The 19,907-nt window shown below is 44.6% G+C and overlaps 1 protein-coding gene across 15 annotated transcripts in view; it reads left to right on the top strand.

Moving 5' to 3' along the window:
• PTPRT (protein tyrosine phosphatase receptor type T) overlaps positions 1 to 19,907 on the top strand; it is a 1,130,358-nt gene that overhangs the window by 420,479 nt on the left and 689,972 nt on the right. For all 15 annotated transcript variants that reach the window (XM_055137540.1, XM_055137536.1, XM_055137543.1 and 12 more), the window contains exon 6: positions 12,096 to 12,270. In XM_055137540.1, coding sequence (XP_054993515.1) covers positions 12,096 to 12,270 — 175 coding nt within the window. The remainder of the gene's footprint in view (positions 1 to 12,095; positions 12,271 to 19,907) is intronic.

The raw sequence follows: 19,907 nt of genomic DNA, 5'->3' as shown, positions 1-19,907 counted from the left end.
TGTGCCGGGTTCTCCCAGCATTGCCAGTGGTGGCTCCTGAGAATAAAGACAAAAACAGCTCCTGAGAACCACTGACTGTGTTCTCAAATCCCCTTCACCCTCTCCCCTCCGTCAATAAGAGATTGATGGACAGATTCTGATACAGGTCCTGAGGATTCTTGAACCTGTGTTGACTAGAGCCAGAGCAATTCTAGTCCTTGGGGGAAAATACTGATACCAAGTCAATTTAAAAGTTATCAATAAGCCTGTCTTGTTCTAGGATGAGTTCTTCAGGTGAATAGGGCAATGCTGAGGTCTCTTCTACAATAACTTGATTCTTTCTCTCTCTTTTTCTTTTTATGGTGCCAAGGATAGAATCCATGAGTTATAGTCCCTGTCCTTAATTCTTAACCAAACTTCCTTCCTTCCTTCCTTCCTTCCTTCCTTCCTTCCTTCCTTCCTTCCTTCCTTCCTTCCTTCCTTCCTTCCTTCCTTCCTTCCTTCCTTCCTTCCTTCTTTCCTCCTTCCTTCCCTTCCATCTTTCCTTCCTTCTTCCATCCTTCCTTTTTCCTAGCATCAATCATCACATATGCATGACAAGTGCTTGACTGCTAGACTCTACAAGTTGCTAATTGCTTATGTGAAACATTTGCACAAGAAATTCAAGTTCTCAATTTGCCAACTGTTTTACTTCCAAGCAGGAGATGGTTGTCTTACCTCCTCATCCCACATTTGGTCCTTTTCGTGGGGAAGGAGAGCAGGAGCCAGCATCCAGGAGCTGGGAGTTAAGTGGGGAATATGACAGACCCTGGGAAACTACACAGAGTCCAAGATTTCATCACAAATGGAGCCACACTACCTAGGAGCAGCCCGGGATGCTGGTTGAGTGCAGAACAGGGAGAGTTAGTGAAGGCTGAGGGACTCAGAAACTGGTCCGTGGTAGGAAGCTGGCTACAAAGTGGGAAGGGGAGTGCAGTTAGGAGAGAGAAGGGACCACTATGACAACACGAGTTGAAAATTATTACTCTGAACAAACACTGAGTGCTGAAAGAAGGTAAAGCGATATGCTTGATGCCCTTTCAGTAATGGCATTGCAACTCAGCCTAAAGGGAAAATGAGAGAGAGAGAGAGAATGAGAGAAAGAAGAAGAAGGAGAAGAAGGAGGAGGAGGAGGAGGAGAAAGAGGAGGAGGGAAGAGTAGGGAAGGGAAGGGAAGGGAAGGAAGAAAAGAAGGAAGGGAAGAAAAAGAAAGAAAGAAAGAAAGAAAGAAAGAAAGAAAGAAAGAAAGAAAGAAAGAAAGAAAGAAAGAAAGAAAGAAAGAAAGAAAGAAAGAAAGAAAGAAAGAAAGAAAGAGGAAGAAAAGTATCTGCCATAGAGGCAGACTGTGGGGGTGGGATGGGTGGGTGGGTGGGAAGAAAACTGGGGACGTTGGTGGCAGGAAATGTTCATTGGTGTTGGAACATTGTAGGACTGAAATGGAATCGTGAGCAAGTTTGGAACTGCATTTCTCATGGTGATTCAAGTAAAAAATTAAAAAAAAAGTTTTGAGATGAAGTGGCTGTGAGTTGAGCTCTGAGGGGACAGAGACAAAAGAGATGATACATGTGCTGGCTCATGGACCACCTGCTTGTCCTCTGTCCTGGGCTTCCTGCTCACTGGGACTCTTGCCAGAACCTTCTTGACTCTTCAGAGATGCTGAATCCCCACATCAACCCCAGATGAACCGTCAGCTAGGCATGTAAGGGCCCTTGGGAGAGCTTCCACACACAGAATCCAAAGTGATTTATGTCACCTTCCATTGCTTTGAATGGTTAATAAAGAATAATCAAAGCCATTCTTCAGAGACTGCCAAAAATGGACAAATATGGTCTTTAGAGAATCAATGGTCCCAATTTTAGCAAGTTTTAAAATGCCATGCCACGGGTGAGGTGGACCTATACAGGAAAAGAGCATCCTTTACAAATGAATTATGGGATTTTCACCTAAATGTTTTCCAGCCTAGAAATTTTAGAACAACTTTAAGCTGAAAATACTCTACTGGACCTTTATTATAATTTTTTTGTAATGCCAGAAGCTCAAGCCAGCATACCTAAGGTCCCCACGGCCCCACATTACCATAACTTCTGTAAAACAGGCTGAATGTCTGTTGCACACACTTCCTTTTTTATTAAAGACAGTGCCGACCGTTTCCACTTCTCCCAATTACAAATCAATTGCAAGCCTGCGTGCTCTCTCTCTGAAATAATGACAGCCATCGTGGGCAGGCGTCTTCTTATCTCTTTGTGAAGGAAATAATGGTATGACACAGGCAGAGAGGATGAAGCATTGCAATATGGGGAAGCCATTATCGACACCTTGGTAGCTAATCAGAAAGCATGAAAACAGCGGACTCGCCACGGCTTCGGTGCTTTTCTTGTTTTCCTTTCTAGGCAGTTCTTGAAGAGAGAGAGAGAGGTCTTGCCTCGGGGTGGAAGGATGCTCCAGTGTGCTCAGGTCAGACCAATTAAAGTGTCCGGGTTGGCAGCTCCTGCTCTCACAGAGAGACTGTGCTCTCACTGCAGGCTGGCTTGTTCCATATAAAACAAAGCAAGTTAATAGAAGGTGAAATTCAGGTTGTTTTTAAAAAAGAAACCCAAGAAGATGAAAGAGGAGAAAAGAACGAGAGAATTCAAAGGCAGCTATGGTCACGATGGGATAGAGACATAAGTAGGAAGTGCTATGAAGCAGGGGACCTCCTGATTAGCTGGAAAGTGTCTTCATTAACAGACAGTATGTGCGTCCCTGGCAGGATGCAGGTGTGCATGGCTGAGGTCAGGACTCCTGGCTTGGGCTGCAGGGTGTGGGATGGGAGGTGGTCCCCCACCCCCTATCCCCTGGCAGGGCACTTTTCTTTTTCTCTGGATGTGATCTGGATGGTTGTGTGTCTGGGATGCTCTTGTGTGACCCTGATTCACCTGAATGCACTGAAGGCCACTTGAATCTTCATGCCTCAGAACCAGGATGCTGCAGTCAGGCTTAAGTCTTCACACGAGAAATGGTCCAAAATGTAAATGATCCACGCTACTAGGAGGCCACCTCAGCCACCTTTAAGGCGATTCTGATGCATTCTGACCTTTGAGAATAATGCTTTGCTATAAGTTTAAAATCTTAACGCTTTTTTAAAAATTGCAATAACAGTAGTTACACAACTGTCTATGTTTTAGGGGTATAATTTCAGACTTCTCAAATTCTAGGTTACTCCACCATTGAAGTACTAATACTCTTTTCCCACTGTAGAAATAATGGACCCCTTCTCTATACCAACTGCCTTCTCCCTCAGCATTTGAGGCAGGCTTCCAACTGTGGACAAATCTTCCCATCATTTGTTTCTTGTCCTTGGGTATTAGTCTCATACTAATATATATATATATATAAACATATATATACATATATATGCATGTATATACATATATATGTATGCATATATTCTACAAATAAGTGAAATAATTATATGTCTGTCCCTCTACTTCTGACTCATTTCACTCAGAATGGTACTATCCATGTCCATTCATTTATAGGTGAATTTCATAACTTCATTTTTCCTGGCAGCTGCTATATAGCATTCCATTATGTAGATGTACCATGGGGGTGAGAGAGACAGAGAGACAGAGAGACAAAGAGAGAGACAGAGAGAGACAGACAGACAGAGAGAGAGAGAAGTGTCTGACATAGAATAGAGGCTGGGTTTGATGGTGGGATAGCAGGAGGGAGACTGGAGACATTGGTGGTAGAAATGTGGACAGGTGGAGGGATGGGGCTTGGAACTTTGTATGACTGAAAGCCAATCATGAACAACTTTGTAACTGTGTACCTCATGGAAATTCAATCATAAAAAAATATTGGAATCCCTCATCCCTTCCCTCCTTATGTCCCTTTCTGATAACCCCAGCACTGCACTCAGTTTATAGATTTGTGTCTATTGTTTTTGTATGTTTCCTGTGTTACTTCCCTTTACCACCTATGAGTGAGATCATCTGATATTTGTCTTTCTTCTAATTAATTCACTTAGTATGATACCCTCTAGTTCCATCTGTGTTGTAGCAAAATACAAGATTTTTTTTTCTCTTAGGGATGAATACTATTCCAGGTGTATATAACTCCATTTTCATTAGTGTCTTTTTGTTGTTTGGGTAGATCCTTTGTGTTCAGAGTGGAACTGTTAGATCCTACAATAGATCCATATTTAATATTTGGAAGGAGGACTGCTACTTTAGACCAGGATTTTTTTCTTTCTTCCTTTTCATTTCTGGGTTTTGAGGCATAATGGGCAGTGCTCAGGGCTTACTCCTGGCTCTGTGCTCAGGGACCACTCCCGGCAGTGCTCAGGGGGCCATATGTGGTGCTGGGAATCAAACCAAGATCAGTCACATACAAGGCAAGTGCTCTACCCACTGTATTATTGTTCTGGCCCCTAGATCAAGACTTTTTATACTTTTTTCATCGGCTGACATTTTATTTATTTATTTATTTATTTATTTATTGCTTTTTGGGTCACACCCAGCGATGCTCAGGGGTTACTCCTGGCTTTGCACTCAGGAATTGCTCCTGGCAGTGCTTGGGGGACCATATGGGATGCCGCTGATCGAACCTGGGTCGGCCGGGTGCAAGGCAAACGCCCTATCCCCTGTGCTATCGCTCCGGCCCCTGACATTTTATTTTTGAGAATATTTTTATGTGACTCTGGGTATATAAGCATATAACAACCCAAAAATCAAGCATTCACTGATATTAACTCACAAATAAATTTATTTGGTTTCTTTTTGGCCCTAACCAGCAATGCTCAGAGCTTACTCTTAACTCTGTGCTCAGGAATCACTACTAGTAGTGCCCAGAGGACTGTATCTGGTGACAGGTGTCAAACCTGTATAACTGTGGGTAAAGAAAGCATTTCAACTCTCTCACCAGCTCCAAGAAATTGCTTTTAAAATATACATGATCCTACTCCCAACACACAGAGAGTTCTATGGCCCTTATATGATCAGGTTAGAAACATAGCTTTAAACATATGGAGTTGCGTTAAAATACTTCAGTGTAACCTGGAGTCATATTGGCAATATAAGTCCTCTACAATATGTTCAGAGAGTCTGTTAACCAAGAATGTAGAGAGGTATATTTCCCATCTTAACATATTTTTTTCTGACTTAGAAACTCCAAATCTCTAAAAATCTAGGCATCTGGGTTTCTATGAGAACATTTTCCACACTACATTCTGTGGATCATTCATTTTCTGCAAGAGGGACTTGGATGCTCTTTAAACAAGCAAAGCAACTTGCTGGAACACCTCACTCCCAACTCTCTTACTATCTAGGGCCACTGTAACTGCCTTAGATGGGGCAGCTGGTAGACAATAACTGAGGCCTCATTTCTGGAATCAGACCACCTGGATCTGAACCCTAACTCACACTGAGTTAGGGTTCAGTAAAGATGTTCAAGGTTTCGCTCTTCCTCCTGCAGCTCAGGGACCAGCAGCACTGGCAGTACCTAGGAACTTGCTAGAAATAATGGCTTTGAGTCTCAGTAGAGGCTCCCAGTGCAGAATTGGCATTTTTGGAGCTCTTTCGATGATTTGCATATACATGCATGAAGAATTACTAATCCACGGTAAAATGCGTGGAAAAATTGAAAAATTGGGAAATCAGTAGAACCTAGCTCAGGTGTCACTATGCCTCAGAATCACCTAGAAGGTCTGTGAAGCAAAACTGACCTGACTCTACCCCTAAAGTTTCTCATTTGCTTAAAGGCAGGGCAGCCACTTTATCTGCATTTCTGGTGAGTTCCCAGGGATTGTGAATGCAGTGGGTCTGGAGACCACACTTTGAAAATCACTGTCCGGATTATTCTAAGAACATTTCTCCCCTCATGCTCACTCCTATTTTCCTCCACAAACAGTGTTATTTCAATACTCCCTTTTATTTTTATATCCCCCCATACACATACACCCCTTTTGCTGTTTTGTTGAAATCTTAACCCAGCCTCTAAATTCCTCTGGGCAGAAATTATACCTTCCACATTCTGTAGGCTCTTGTTTTCTGTTTTGTTAAATAATGAGTACATTTCCAGGGCGATTAATAATAGAACAGGGAAAAAGGGGGGGAACTCAGACTCCAGTCCCAGTAAACAAGATTCACAAATGGCTGTGGGCCCTTGACTTCTTTTCACAATGAACTTTTTTAACAGGTTTTCTCAGGGCTGGCTCTTGCTGCTGGTTCCATGACTGTTTTGAGAAGCACTTTATAGGGAGTTGAAGAGGATTAAGCCAACTTGGTCATACGGACTGAGTACTCAAAATATTTGTTGATGTGACTTTTACTTAGTAAAACTGTCCAAACATGTCATTTGTTATTTTACTAAATAAACACCAAATCCCCTCCCTTATGGACTTTTTCCATCATGGAGACACAGTGACTTTTCAGTGGTGCTGTTTCAGATTGTCACTCTTCCATGGGGGTCTTTCTGCAGCTGCATTTGTTTTTACTTGGGTGTGGGGGAAAATGATGCTCAGGGACCCTGAGATCCCTCTAAGAAATTCTTGCCCAACCAGCTGGTGGCTTAATACAAGAGTCAGAGGATATGGTGCTGCTCAGGAACCAGCCAGGGTGTAGAGCCAGGGACAAACCAGGCCACTCCACAGGTGCTTGAGGGTGACCTGGGCTGCTCCTGATGATGTTTGGAAGACCATATAGTGGCGGGAATAGAAATGGTCTCAGTGCATGAAAGCCCGAGCCTTGTACTATCGAGTCTCTACAGCTGCATTTTAAAATATTTTTGGGTTTACAAGGTTTACAATATTGACAACAATTGAGTTTCAGCTGCATTTAAAAAAAATTAATTTTGGCGTCCAGGGATCACTCCTGAAGGGCTCAGGGGACTACCAGGGGAGCCGAGAATTGAACCTGTGTTGGCCGTGTGCAAGAAAAGTGTACTGACCTCTGTACTATCTCTCTGGCACCCTCAACTGCAATTTTAAACATAGGTTCCAGAGTGTCCATCCGGCCACGGAAGGACAGGAGCTTCTTGGACTTCAGGAGACAGTGTAGTGCACTGTTGGAGGAGTTGAGGCTAGGAAAGTGCTGGGTAGAATGGACACTCTCTGATTCCTTTATACATGCTTCCCTTCAAGCAGTAGGGAGCATGCTTACTGCTAACACTCCTTTTCCCAAGTAGCCATCCTTAATCAAAGGGGAGCTCCTCTCACCTGCCCCACCTGTCACGTGACTAGCAACCCACTGGCCTGGGCCACCAGTGCTCACTCTGTGCCTGAGGGTGAGATCACATCCGTGGCCCCTTTCTACTGTGGAGCTTCCACTGGATCAAGCTGAAGCAGCCTCCTGCTGTGGTTATGTTTGTGCTCAGCCCCTCCCTTGGGCCCAACACGGACTGCCATTTCCTTGATGGCAGTTACTGAGTCCCCTGTCTCAGACTCTGCTTCCAAGGAACCAGCCTAAAACACGGGTGTCAGTGCACCCTGGAAATGTAGTGTCCTGCTTGGGCAACTCGGGATGGCTAGAAGATGATCCATTTTAGAACAGTGTGAGTCTGAGTCGCTGGGCACGGAGGATAGGAAGTGCACCCTGAAGCTTCAGAGGAAGGATATTCTTAGGTTTAAAAATTACTAGAGGAGCTGGAAAAAATAAATCCCTGACCACCCATCCTAAGGGCGGGAGGGTCAGACTGAAGCTTCCATGTGTTCCTTGTGTGTCATGTTGGTTTTCAACTGGACTTAGAACACCCCTCTCAATCCTCGTCTTTCCCAGCACCTGAGCCTTTGCCTCCCTGCACACTTCCATGGTATCTGGTATCCTCAGTGGAAAACCAACTCTCCCTTCTGCCCCAGATTTTCAGCCTCTCTGTGACTCCCTCTGAATTTCCCCTCCATCCTCAAACCTGCCCAGTTGTCTATGAGTTTGGATTTCTGAGTCCTTTCTTGCTTAATGGCACCATCCCTGACTTTCTCCTCTTGTGCTCCTCTCGGGGGCTGAGGCAGTAGCTGGGAGCATTTATTAAGCTTGTACTATGTGTCAGGTCCTGAATCTCCTTTCTAATCCTCATAACCATGTCTGAGGTGTGTAGGATTGTTGCTCTTCTCGATGTACTCAAATATCAAGGAAACTGAATAAACATGAGAGCTAACAGCTTCCTTACACAGGTTTTCCAGCTTTCAGTTAAGCATCTTTCCTCACTCCCTGCATCCCCTCCATTTCTCCTTGCCCCTGGGTCACCATTGCACTCCTCTCTGTCTTGAGTCCTCCCTGGACCCTCCTGCTCATCCTCATCCTGCTGTGGCCTGTTCCCAGTATGACAAGTGTGATTTTCAAAAGGCCTATTTTACAGAGATTTTATGAGACAACCTGCAATTTCCTCTCCTTCCATGGGAGAAAACCTGGTGGCTCAGGAGCCAAACAGAAAATGTGGCTTGTTTCTGGGGAAGCACTGCTTCCCCTTTGGCTTTTTCTAGAATCTGACATCATCTGAAAGAAAAGTACACAATGCTGAAGATGATATCTGAGAGAACTTAAGCTTCATTGTTAAAAATGGAGCCATGCCCTGGATCATCCTGTTGTTCTTTGTCTTACTTCCTTGCTGCCAATGTGACATATTGCACACATCTAGTGGGTTAAACCTGTGGTGTTTAACCACCACTCTGTGGCTTTAGCAAAAGGTTGAAACCCACCTGGTCATACAGCACAAGAATGATCCCCCTTGCAGTTGTGCTGATCAGAAGTTGGAGATGTGTCTGATGGGGCTAAAGGTGTTGGGCAGGTTGATCAGATGCCTTTGGGAGTCTCCTTCGGAGAATCCCTTCTGTGACCTCTCCTAGCTGCCAGAGACCACCTCTCTTCCTTAGATTCAGATTCTCTTCTCCCATTTTCAACCCATCTGTCGCCCCACCACTCTGACCTCCATCTGTTCTGTCAACCCATCTCATTCTCTGATGCTGATCCTCCTGAGCAGGATTTTGGGCCACCTGTATCCTGTGTTGTCTCCCCACATCAGAACTCTTAGCTTACATCTTTAATGTCTCTTTTATGGCCCCCCAACACTATGTCAGCACATACATAGGTTCCCAAGATTATAATGTGGATGCCTTGGGACCAGGGTCGTTATCCTGCTTTCTACACGTTCCAAGGCTAATTTCATGGTTCATTTAGAGAGCTTTGTGACCCCCGGGTTATGCCTTCATGCGTTGGTGTTTTACATTTCCTCTCTAGAATGGGCACCAGTGTCCAATACAATGATCCCTGAGGCCATTGAAGTTCCAGGAAATGAAATAATTCATCTGGATCCATAACAGTAGTTTGGAAGGGCTTTGCACAGTGACAGGGAGAATGAACTCCTTCTGAGGCCTTGGGTCTATAGGGCCTTTGCAGACATTCCCTCGGCTCTTCTTCACAGCAGGGTACATTTATAGTATCCCTTGTATCACTTGTCATCCCGTTGATCTTCGATTTGCTCAAGGGGGCGCCCGTAACGTCTCCATTTGTCCCTGTCTCGTGCTAGTGTAGCCCAATGGCATCTGCTTGCTCCAGAAATACAAAGAGCCTGAAACCATTTGTTCAGGGTTTTGACGAAGAAGTCTGACCATCTTGTAGCTGGGCAGCCACATGATCTTTTGACGTCCCATGGAATCCAGTCGGTAACAGCTCTAGTCCAGCGGTTGTCTCTAAATTGCATTATGTGTCCGCCCATCTAATTTTTGCCACCTTGGCAAACAAGACAGCTTCCCTGATTCTCAATCGTTGACAGAGGTCAGAACTCCAGATTCCTTCTCTCACTTGAGTGAAACGTGATACTCCAAGCATAGCTCTTTCAATTCCTCTTTGAGATACTCGAATAGCATTCTCATCCTATTTTCATAGGGCCCAGGTCTCTGAGGCATATGTTGGTGCAGGAAGAATGGACACACACACACACACACACACACACACACACAAACATTTATTGTGTTGGCCAAAATTCTCTTGACTTCCTCATTGCAATCTGTTACAAAACAGGATTGTGTTGGTATTAGTTGGTTGTCATAATTTAGCCCAGGTTTTATCACTTCTTTAAAATGTTCAAGGTATGAGGTAGATAGTTGGCAGTTGCAATCCTAATATCTTTCCACCTTCCATTTCTTTCATTGGCTTTTCCCTGGTTACTTTGGTAGCTTTTTCTAGTAATGCCATGACCTGAAAGAATATTTGAAGTATGAAAGTCAGATATGTTTGAGGCAGAAAAGCTAGAATTACAGAAAGTAAAAAGGAGAAACCTACACACTACAAGTTGCTAGTCCCAGGATAACTTGGTTCCCTACCCCTCTGGCGTTTCTTGACTTTCTGCTTTCTGCCATTCCCTCCCCTAAGGTGAGGTTTTGATAAAGTTGATGTTGGTAAATTTGAGGCAGGTTATTCTTCTCAGTCTGTGCTCCAGTCCTGCATATTCAAGATTGGGGCCATGGGAGATGGAAAACAAACTCATGGTAGAAGTATCTACTTTGGACTGGAAACGATGAAGATCAATATTCAGAAGACTTGGAGTGTGGGGACACATATCTCATAAGGCTTCCCTAAACCCATTCAGACAGTTCAAACACTCAGTCTTGCTTTGGGGTAAAAAATTAAGCAGTGATGATAAGATCTCAGTGAAAAAGTGCTTGACTAGAAGCTAAAAACCTGCATAAGGAAGCTATTAGCTCTTCATGTTTATTTAACTTTTCTGACATTTGAATTCAAGAGGATCAGAAATTCTACATGCCTCAAACATGGCTGTGAGGATCAGAAAGGAGACACGGGGTCTGGCACAGAGTATGAGCTTAACAAATGCTCATGGGAACTAAACCTTGTTGATTGCACCTAACCACCCATCTTACCTTGCTCCTCTAAAAGCGTCTTGTTCAGAATAAACAGAAGATCACTAAGATTCAGGATGCAAAGACAGTAATACTTGTGTGTTCACCTTGATTCTAGAAATATTTACCAGTTCAGGAAACTTCTAGAAAAGGTGCTTGAGATGAACAGAGGCAAGAACAATTGACCCTTCGGCATCATTGGTGTCAGAATTTCCTTACCCCATAGAGTCGACTATGTAAATTTCGTTAATGTTGACTCCTCAAAGATTTATCTACTGCTGTTCCTTGGCATCTAAGGGGGTGATTAAGACTGCCCCCTCATACCCAATTTTGTCCCTTGGTAGTCGACCCTCATTATTTTCTGTTTCTGTATCCATGATTTTGATCAAGTTGCAGAACCTCTGGATAGAAATAAGATCTCATAAGTGATCCCCAAAAGTCGAAACCCTTGTCATTTGAGGTTCAACTGGGATGCTCTCTCACAGTGGAAAACACATGTAAACAAAAATGTGTGGGAATTTTTAACCAGGCATAAGAAAGTAACTTCCAGAAAGCAGTGTGATGGGGCATGCACATGGAGGAGGTGCCCCAAAGCCCCCATCTACATTCTATCCATGGTGACAGTTTTGTCCCTAAGAGGGGACACCCAGGGTTTGGGATAAGACCACCTGCTGTGGGCTAGGAATGCTACATTAGGGACTGGCTTTCTGTGGATCTACCAGAGCCTTTGGTAGAATCCTGTAGGTTCTGTTTAGAAACGGAAGGCAGCTGGGAGGCAGGTCAGGGGCTAAGTGCCATGTAAGATTCTGATAACCAGTGTGGGTTGAGCAGAAGCATTTCTCTCTAGAGGCAGCTCAATGGTGATGTTTACTCACTAATTCTCTAATTAGAGCGCTCCTGAAAGCCAGTCAGGCCCCACTCCCCAACCACACATTTCTTCTTCTTCATCTTCTTCTTTTTTTTTAATCACTCCCAATCTGTGCCAGGGTTTACTCTTCTCAGAGATCACCCTTGGCAGTGCTCAGGGGTCCATATGTGGTACTGAAGGTCAGATCAGGTTGGCCATGAGCAAGGCAAGGGCCCACCCACTGTACTCTCTCTCTCTCAGGCCCATGGAAACCCCGCTCTCATGAAGCAAAGTTTCCAACTCCAGGGGCAAGGAGAAGGGTGGAACGTCCATGCTCGAGGTCACCAGGGAACATGTATTGGCTCCGCTTCCTCCTCTTACCTCTGTCCTCTATCCCTGCAGCAATGGAATGGCAGAGACACGGCTCTCATGGTAACCCGTGTGGTCAACCACAGGCGCTTCTCAGCCACAGTCAGCGTGGCGGACACGGCTCAGCGGAGCGTCAGCAAGTACCGCTGTGTGATTCGCTCAGATGGGGGTTCCGGCGTGTCCAACTATGCAGAGCTGATCGTGAAAGGTGAGTACTTCTCCCTCCTGCTGTGGCTGGCCTGCAGGGGACCCCTGGGCCACATCCTGGTGTGAGTGGCAGGAGTTAAGACCACTTTCCTATCTGCTGTTTCTTTCCGAGATTTCCCACTTGGTAGGAGAAATCATTTCCATTCCACCCACTCCAAACACGCATTAAAAAATAACGAACAATAGCAGCCAAATCATGAACCCCCAAATAGAAAGGACACCCTCATTGGAATTGGAAGGTCATTCAGTATTGTATTGTCACGCAGATGTTGAGACTTGCGTGAAGTATGTGGAAGATGTAGGATCTAGAGCACAGACGTTATCCCCAAACCTGACTCTGGCTTTGTCTCAAATTTTCAGGTAGAATGCATTCAGCCCCTTGCTTTATTGGTGCTACATCTCAGTGTCCAGATAGTACAATTGTTTTAGAGGGCATTCTTATTGAAAACTCAATATAATGAAGATATTTTGGAAGGACCTTTGAAATAAATGTCCCCCTCATCCCCGACACACACACACACACACACACACACACACACACACAAACTGGTCTGGATTCAATTCTTTTTCAATCTTCTTGCTCGCATTCATCTTGAAATATGGCTAGCACTTTCCAGTAAAATATGCACATTGCCTTTATCCCTGCTTCGTTGCAAAATCTGTGTGTCCCGTTTTATATGGAAAGACTAGGTAATCCTAGTTATCATGCTTAATGGTTGTATAGTATTTCATCAAGTGAATCATCTTGTTTTAAAATTTTTTTCCTATTTGTAGTCATTTAGGTAATTCCAGGTGTTTTCTTATTTATTTCATCTTTCCTTTATGAGTGCAACAATTAACACCTCGACAGAGTTCTTCTGAACAGAACATTTTTATTCTGTTGAACCAGATTATTTCCTCAGATCAATTCCCTAGGGGTAGAGTTGGTAGGCCAAAGAATATGAGCATCTTTATAGATTTTTCTTTTTGTTGCAATATTGCTTTTGCAGAAAATGGTTTGACAGTTTACACTGGCAACAGCGGTGTATGGATGTACTCATTTTCCAACGTTATGTTCGCCAATTAAAATTTTAATATAGCATAATTTAGGGAATGGAATAATGAATCTGTTTTTGAGTTGCCAGCTGTTGAATGATACCTGGTGTGTGTGAAGGTAGAATTATTGATCAACTCCCGCGGGAGGTACTGGAGTTGATTCTTTGACCAGAGTAGGGTTTGTGGGAAGCCCTTGACCTCTCCTTGCTAGCCCCTATGTAATGGATAGCTTAATCTGGCTAATACTGGGGCCTGGAACTCTCTCTCCTGTGCTGTTCTGACGTGAGATGGATTTTTCCCAGGGATGTGCTTATCCTATTTCTGGTTTAAGGTCCTTTCTTCTCTGAGGGTTTTCCCCTGCCCCCTCCCTGGCCCCTGTTTTGTGGTGTGTTCATTCTGTCAGATCACTTGTCTTTTTCTACCCAATATTCATCTCATTTCCAACGGAATTTTGCCTCTACTTGTTGCCTTGGTAATTTCCGATTTTCCCCTTTAGGAGTTAAGCTCTGGGGAAAAAGTGGAGACTTCATGGAGCTTTGGGGTATTCAGAAAATCCCTCTTAGCAGAATGCCTGACACAATCTATAGCAAACCAGGTCAACTGTTTTGACCCACCCAGTCAGTCAGTTCTTATTTGTTGAATGATAGAAGAGTGAATGAATAATCAGTTTCAGGGGGAATTCACTCCACTACTGTAGTGCCATCAATACTTATGCCAAAGACCAGCAATTGAGGTGGTCCTCTCTCTTTCTTTCTTTCTTTCTTTCTTTCTTTCTTTCTTTCTTTCTTTCTTTCTTTCTTTCTTTCTTTCTTTCTTTCTTTCTTTCTTTCTTTCTTTCTTTCTTTCTTTCTTTCTTTCTTTCTTTCTTTCTCTTTCTTTCTTTCTTTCTTTCTTTCTTTCTTTCTTTCTTTCTTTCTTTCTTTCTTTCTTTCTTTCTTTCTTTCTTTCTTTCTTTCTTTCTTTCTTTCTTTCTTTTTTCTCTTTGTATTTTTGCACATGAGATGGATTTGTGTGACAAAGTGGTCTATGTGGGTTTTTCGGTTTTTTAGGGGTATGGAGGTAGTTGGGCAATACCTCGCTATACTCATGTGCCACCCCCGGCTCAGTGCTCAGGAGCAATACTAGCCGCACTCAGAGGGTCATAAGGAATCCTACAGATTGAGTCAGAGTTGGCGGCATGCAAGGCCAACACTTCGATCCTCTACTGTTTCTCCAGCAGGTCTTTCCCTGGATGACTGGGTAATTTCTGCCCATCTGGAACACTCTTTTTACTATCTATCCCACTCTCATGGCCGCTCCCCATCCCCCACAACAGTGGATCAGCCCCAGGGGAGGCATTCAGTTTCCTCTTGCTCCTTCACAGGTGCTTGGAACCAAGTTGGTAATGGACTGTAGGGGAGATGGGGAGGGGAGTCCGAGTAAGCTCAGCATCCACACACTGGGATGGAAGGGGACTCCTTTGGGGGGCCTGAGGTGGCAGGATGCTCAGCCCAGCGACCGTGGGCCAGGGGATTGGTTTCCATAGTGATGCTTCATTCTGCTGCATTCAGGGGTGGCCGGAGTGCTGGCGACAGGGACTCATTCCGGTGGGTGTACCTCCTAGGTCTGGCCCTTCTCAGGGCAGGGAGCAGGGCCCAGCCTAGTGAGCGTGGAACCCAGACAACACTCACTTGGGTCCCGTCTGCCCAAAGCTTGGGTCCCTTTGACTGAAGGGACGCCTGAGGTGGCCTCCCTCACGGGCGGCACGGCAGGGTTGGACTCCTCATCTTGAGCTCTCGATTTGTGGGCACTCAAGTGTTTACCACGCCTAGTTCTCTGGTCATGCTACTTTCTCTGTCCCATCATTACTGAGTTAGAAGCAGACCCCCACCCCCTAAATGTAGACGGTCTCTCACATGTGATCTCATTTCCTTCTGATTGCAGCTCTGCCCTGTGGCAGCATTTTGAGTTATTTTATGGCTGGGAGCACAGGTGTAGCCAGACTGAACAGCAGAGAGTAAATAGTGCTGAGGGGCAGAGCCGGGCTTCCCCGGGGGGCTGGCTGAGTGGGGTGGGGGGCCTGTGGGCTGGAGCCTTGTTGGCATCTGGCATCATGATGCTGTGAGCAGTGAGGAAAGGGCCCAGATGGCAGGGAAGCTCATGACGAGGGGCCCCAGGCTCAAGTGCTCTTTGAATGCAAGATTCTTCTTCTCCTACCCTCTTCTACCTCGCTGGCACAGATATTAACTCCTAGTTTCTGGAGAAATAGATTTAACCCTTCCCTTATCAGACGCACACACACTCACATTTGCACATGGACACACTCACATTCATAGGGACAAACACACATACGTAGACACTTACATATACATGCATATATCCGTACACACTCACACACATACATACACACTTACATAGACACTCATACACCCATACACACATTTACGCACATACACTCACACACATTCACATATACTCACACATGTACATTCAGGCATACATATACTCACACCGTACACACACGTACATTCACACTCATACATATTCGTACAATATACACACGTACATACACACCCACACAGGCATATTCACACCTTCGTACACAACACTGCTCTGGAGAGCCAATAGTACTTGAGCGAAATAAGAAGATGCAAGGCAGGTACACACGGCCATGGCAGTGTGTGACCTAGAACCTAGAAATGCTCATGGTGCAGTGTGTGACCTAGAACAGTCCCTATGCAGGGGACTCAGAGGCAAGGAGAAAATGTTCGTCTTTCTTCTTGGGAAGAATCTGACAAGCAACAAGACACAGACACCATCTAATTCAGGGAGGGCCCAAGCAGTGCTCCAGGGGTCTAGAAGCCACTCTGGCCCACACACTCAGCAGGTCCTGCTGAGGGCTTCAGTGCTGGCACCCAGGGGTGCTGGGGACTTCGAAGGGTCTAGCAGTACTCACAGGACCTGCAGTGCTGGGAACAATTTCTGCCCTGATCTCACTAAAGTCCACTTTATTCACACCGTTGACTCCTGTACTATGTTCACTTGGGAGTCACAGCTCCCTTCCCCACTGAGGGCGCTTGGAGACCCTTGTGGCAGTGGCCAGGACCAGTGGCTCACGTGGGGCATTTGGGATCTGGGTGGCTCCCACCTCAACTGTTTCCTGAGGGTTGAGCATCAGTGCACCAAAAGCGCAGCTTCATTTGAGCATCGGTAATATCAGATTCTCGGGGTGACATGCAGATCAGAATGAGAGCAAATTGGAATCACTTAATTCTGAAGAGCTGTTTATTGAGTTGTGATAATGTACCTGGGTATACATTAGATTACTCTGTAATTGAGGTTTCGCTCCATTGACATTCGGCCCCTCCACCGACCTGTTCCAGGCCGCGTGCTTAACTGTGCCTTTTCTTCTTCTTTTTTTTTTTTTTTTGGTTCAGGATCTCCCCATGTGTTGGATTTCAAGGTGTTTTAGCTGAGCCTCAGGATGTGGTGTCTTCAGACAAAATTGTTGAAAGTGATTGAAATAACTGATGGAAATGTTTTGACTCAGAAAAAAAAAATGTGGTTGGTGGTGAACTTTAATTCTGTCTTCCCACACCATGCAAGGCATTATTCTATGCTCAGGACAATCCTGTCAATATGGGGATAAGGAACCAGAACAAGTCCAACCCTAGTTCGGTGTTCTGATTTGAACACATGGAGTGAGGCGATATGGTAGGGTCAAGAGAGGGAATCTGGGGGGCTGGAGCAATAGTACAGCAGGGAGGGTGTTTACCTTGCATGCGGCTGACCTGGGCTCGATTCCCAGCACACAGTATGGTCCCCTGAGCACCGCCAGGGGTAATTCCTGAGTGCAGAGCCAGAAGTGACCCCTGTGCATCACTAGGTGTGACCCAAAAAAGGGAAAAACAAAAGAGTGGGATTCTGGGCTGTAAGCACTCAGGGTTTTATTCTCATCCTGGCTCCTGCTGTCTGCATGACTTCAGACAAATTTTCTATTCCCTCTGGACTCAGTTTCCTCATCTGTGAAGTGGGAGTGAATATTCACATTGGACTCTTAGGAGAGAAGGTGACCTATGTCTAGCTTTGAGTCATAGGTGGACACCTATGCAGGTTTATCTGTGACTATCAGTAATCATAATTCCCATTATAAGTAAGGGATATTGATCAAATACATTCTCTATTTTAACTTGCCCTGCTTAAAGAAATGATAACCTGTGACCTTAATGAAAGCCTATTTTTCTTTCTTTGGGTGGGGGAGTGACATACCCAGGTTATGCCTGGAGTTTACTCTAGGTTCTGTGCTCAGGAATCATTCCTAGCAAAAAATCAGGGGACTATATGTGGTGTCTGGGACAGAACCAGATGAGTAGCAAGAAAGGCAAGCGCTTTATTTATTTATTTATTTATTTATTTATTTATTTTTATATTACTTTTTAATTTTTTTTTAATTTATTCTTTTATTGAATCACCATGTGGAAAGTTACAAAGCTTTCAGGTTTAAGTCCCAGTTATACAATGCTCAAACACCCATCCCTTCACCAGTGCACATATTCCACCACCAAGAATCACAGTATACCTCCCCCCCCACCTCCCCAGCCCCCCACCCCACCTGTGTAACTGATAAATTTCACTTTACTTTCACTTTACTTAATTACATTCAATATTTCAACAAAAAACTCATTATTATTATTTGGAGTTTCTCCCCCCTAAAGTCAGACCTGCTGAAAAGGAAGCATTTGATAATTTGTTTTCCATTGCTGAGAATGAAGAGATATGAGGTCAAGCGGCCACTCTAGCAACCACACGGTTTTGGATTTCTGTATTTTAGTATTTTAGTAACTAAGTCCAGAGAAATATCTGCCAGAAATTGCATCATTGCGAGCTTGTACCTCTCAGCTATTTTGTATTCCACATATGAGTGCAACCTTTCTATGTCGGTCTCTTTCTTTCTGACTCATTTCACTCAACATGACACTCTCCATGTTGATCCACTTATATGCAAATTTCATGACTTCATGTTTCTTGACAGCTACATAGTATTCCATCATGTAGATGTACCAGAGTTTCTTTAGCCAGTCATCTGTTTTTGGGCACTCCAGTTTTTTCCAGATTGTGGCTATTGCAAACAGTGCTGCAATGAACATAGAAATGCAGGTATCATTTCTACTATACCTTTTAAGGCAAGTGCTTTAGCCCCTACACTACCTCTCTAGTGGGAGTGCCTCTTTCTTGAAGATCTTTTCCTGTAAGTATGGTTTTTCCCCACTCCTTGATTCTCTTTCTCATTATGGCAGCTGCCATTCCCTGTTTCTCTGTGGCTCCCTTCATCCTGCGTTGCCCACAGTGTAGATGCTGGTTGACGGTCATTGCCATGGTCACTTGTAGAAAATCTCAGTGCCTCTCAAAGGAAAGTTTTACCTCACGGGGCACCCACCCTACTCCCCATGTCCCCAAGTCTTGCCTCCTAGGATGTATCTGTGTAAATGTGTCTCTACGATACTAATGCCTTTAAAGGTGTGATTGAGCCCACCTTCCCCGACTCTATGTCTGACCTTAGATATCCTGGAAGATGTAATTTCAAAATAATTGTCAACAACTTCATCTTCTTTAGATGTTTCATTCTCTGCAGAGGGGTGTTCTCTGGCTTAGGTACCTTTTAAATTAATTTATGGGGCATAGCCAATCAGCAGGACACCTTTCTGTAGAGAATGAAACTTCTTAAGAGGGTGTAGGCTCGGGGGCTGGAGCGATAGCACAGCGGGTAGGGCGTTTGCCTTGCACGCGGTCAACCCGGGCTCAATTCCCAGCATCCCATATGGTCCCCCAAGCACCGCCAGGAGTGATTCCTTAATGCATGAGCCAGGAATAACCCCCGTGCATCGCCAGGTGTGACCCAAAAACCAAAAAAAAAAAAAAGAGGGTGTAGGCTATACCTATCGGTTCTCAGGGTCTTTTCCTCTGTGACCCCTGGTGGTGGAAAGGAACCATTAGGCAGTGCCAGGGACCAGCCACATGCCAGGTCAGCAGCTTACCTCACGTACTATCTCTCTAAACCTGGACTTACATTTGGAGCAGCTGACATGTGTTGCTAGTCAGAAGACTTGTGTTCCAATCCTGGATTTGCCCTGTATTGGCTACATGATTCAGAAAGTCATGGTGTGCCTTTCTGATTATGAGTGCCAGCTCCCCTATATTCAGACTGGGCTGTGTGTTCGGGCTGTGTGTGTTCATCCTCTGTAAACAAAGTGCTATCCATATGCTTTTGCTTTTCTTCATCCGTCTCCATCCCCTGCACCATTGCCAACTGCCCAATCCTTGCCCCTGACTCCCACTCCCTTGGATAACGTCACTGTTCACTTTTCATGGGAAGAGAAGCATGACAGATGGGAGGAAAGTGGGAAACTTAACTTGAACATATGTGTGTGTAGGGGGGAGGCAAATGGAGCTATCTATGTATATTGTATTCTATATGGGCACAAAGACCAGCTTATTTTTAACAGAGCGTAAATGTGGATAAATAAAACCTGACAAGTATTGGTTTCCTTGAATTATTTTGACTACTTCATCAGCTGCATGCTGATGTGTTGCATTAACACTTTTAACGCATTTGGAAATTAAATC

Source organism: Sorex araneus, chromosome 5 (assembly GCF_027595985.1).
Source record: "Sorex araneus isolate mSorAra2 chromosome 5, mSorAra2.pri, whole genome shotgun sequence".
Taxonomy (NCBI): Eukaryota; Metazoa; Chordata; class Mammalia; order Eulipotyphla; family Soricidae; genus Sorex; species Sorex araneus.
Note: the sequence above shows the minus strand (reverse complement) of the source record. Positions and strands in the feature narration are given on the sequence as shown.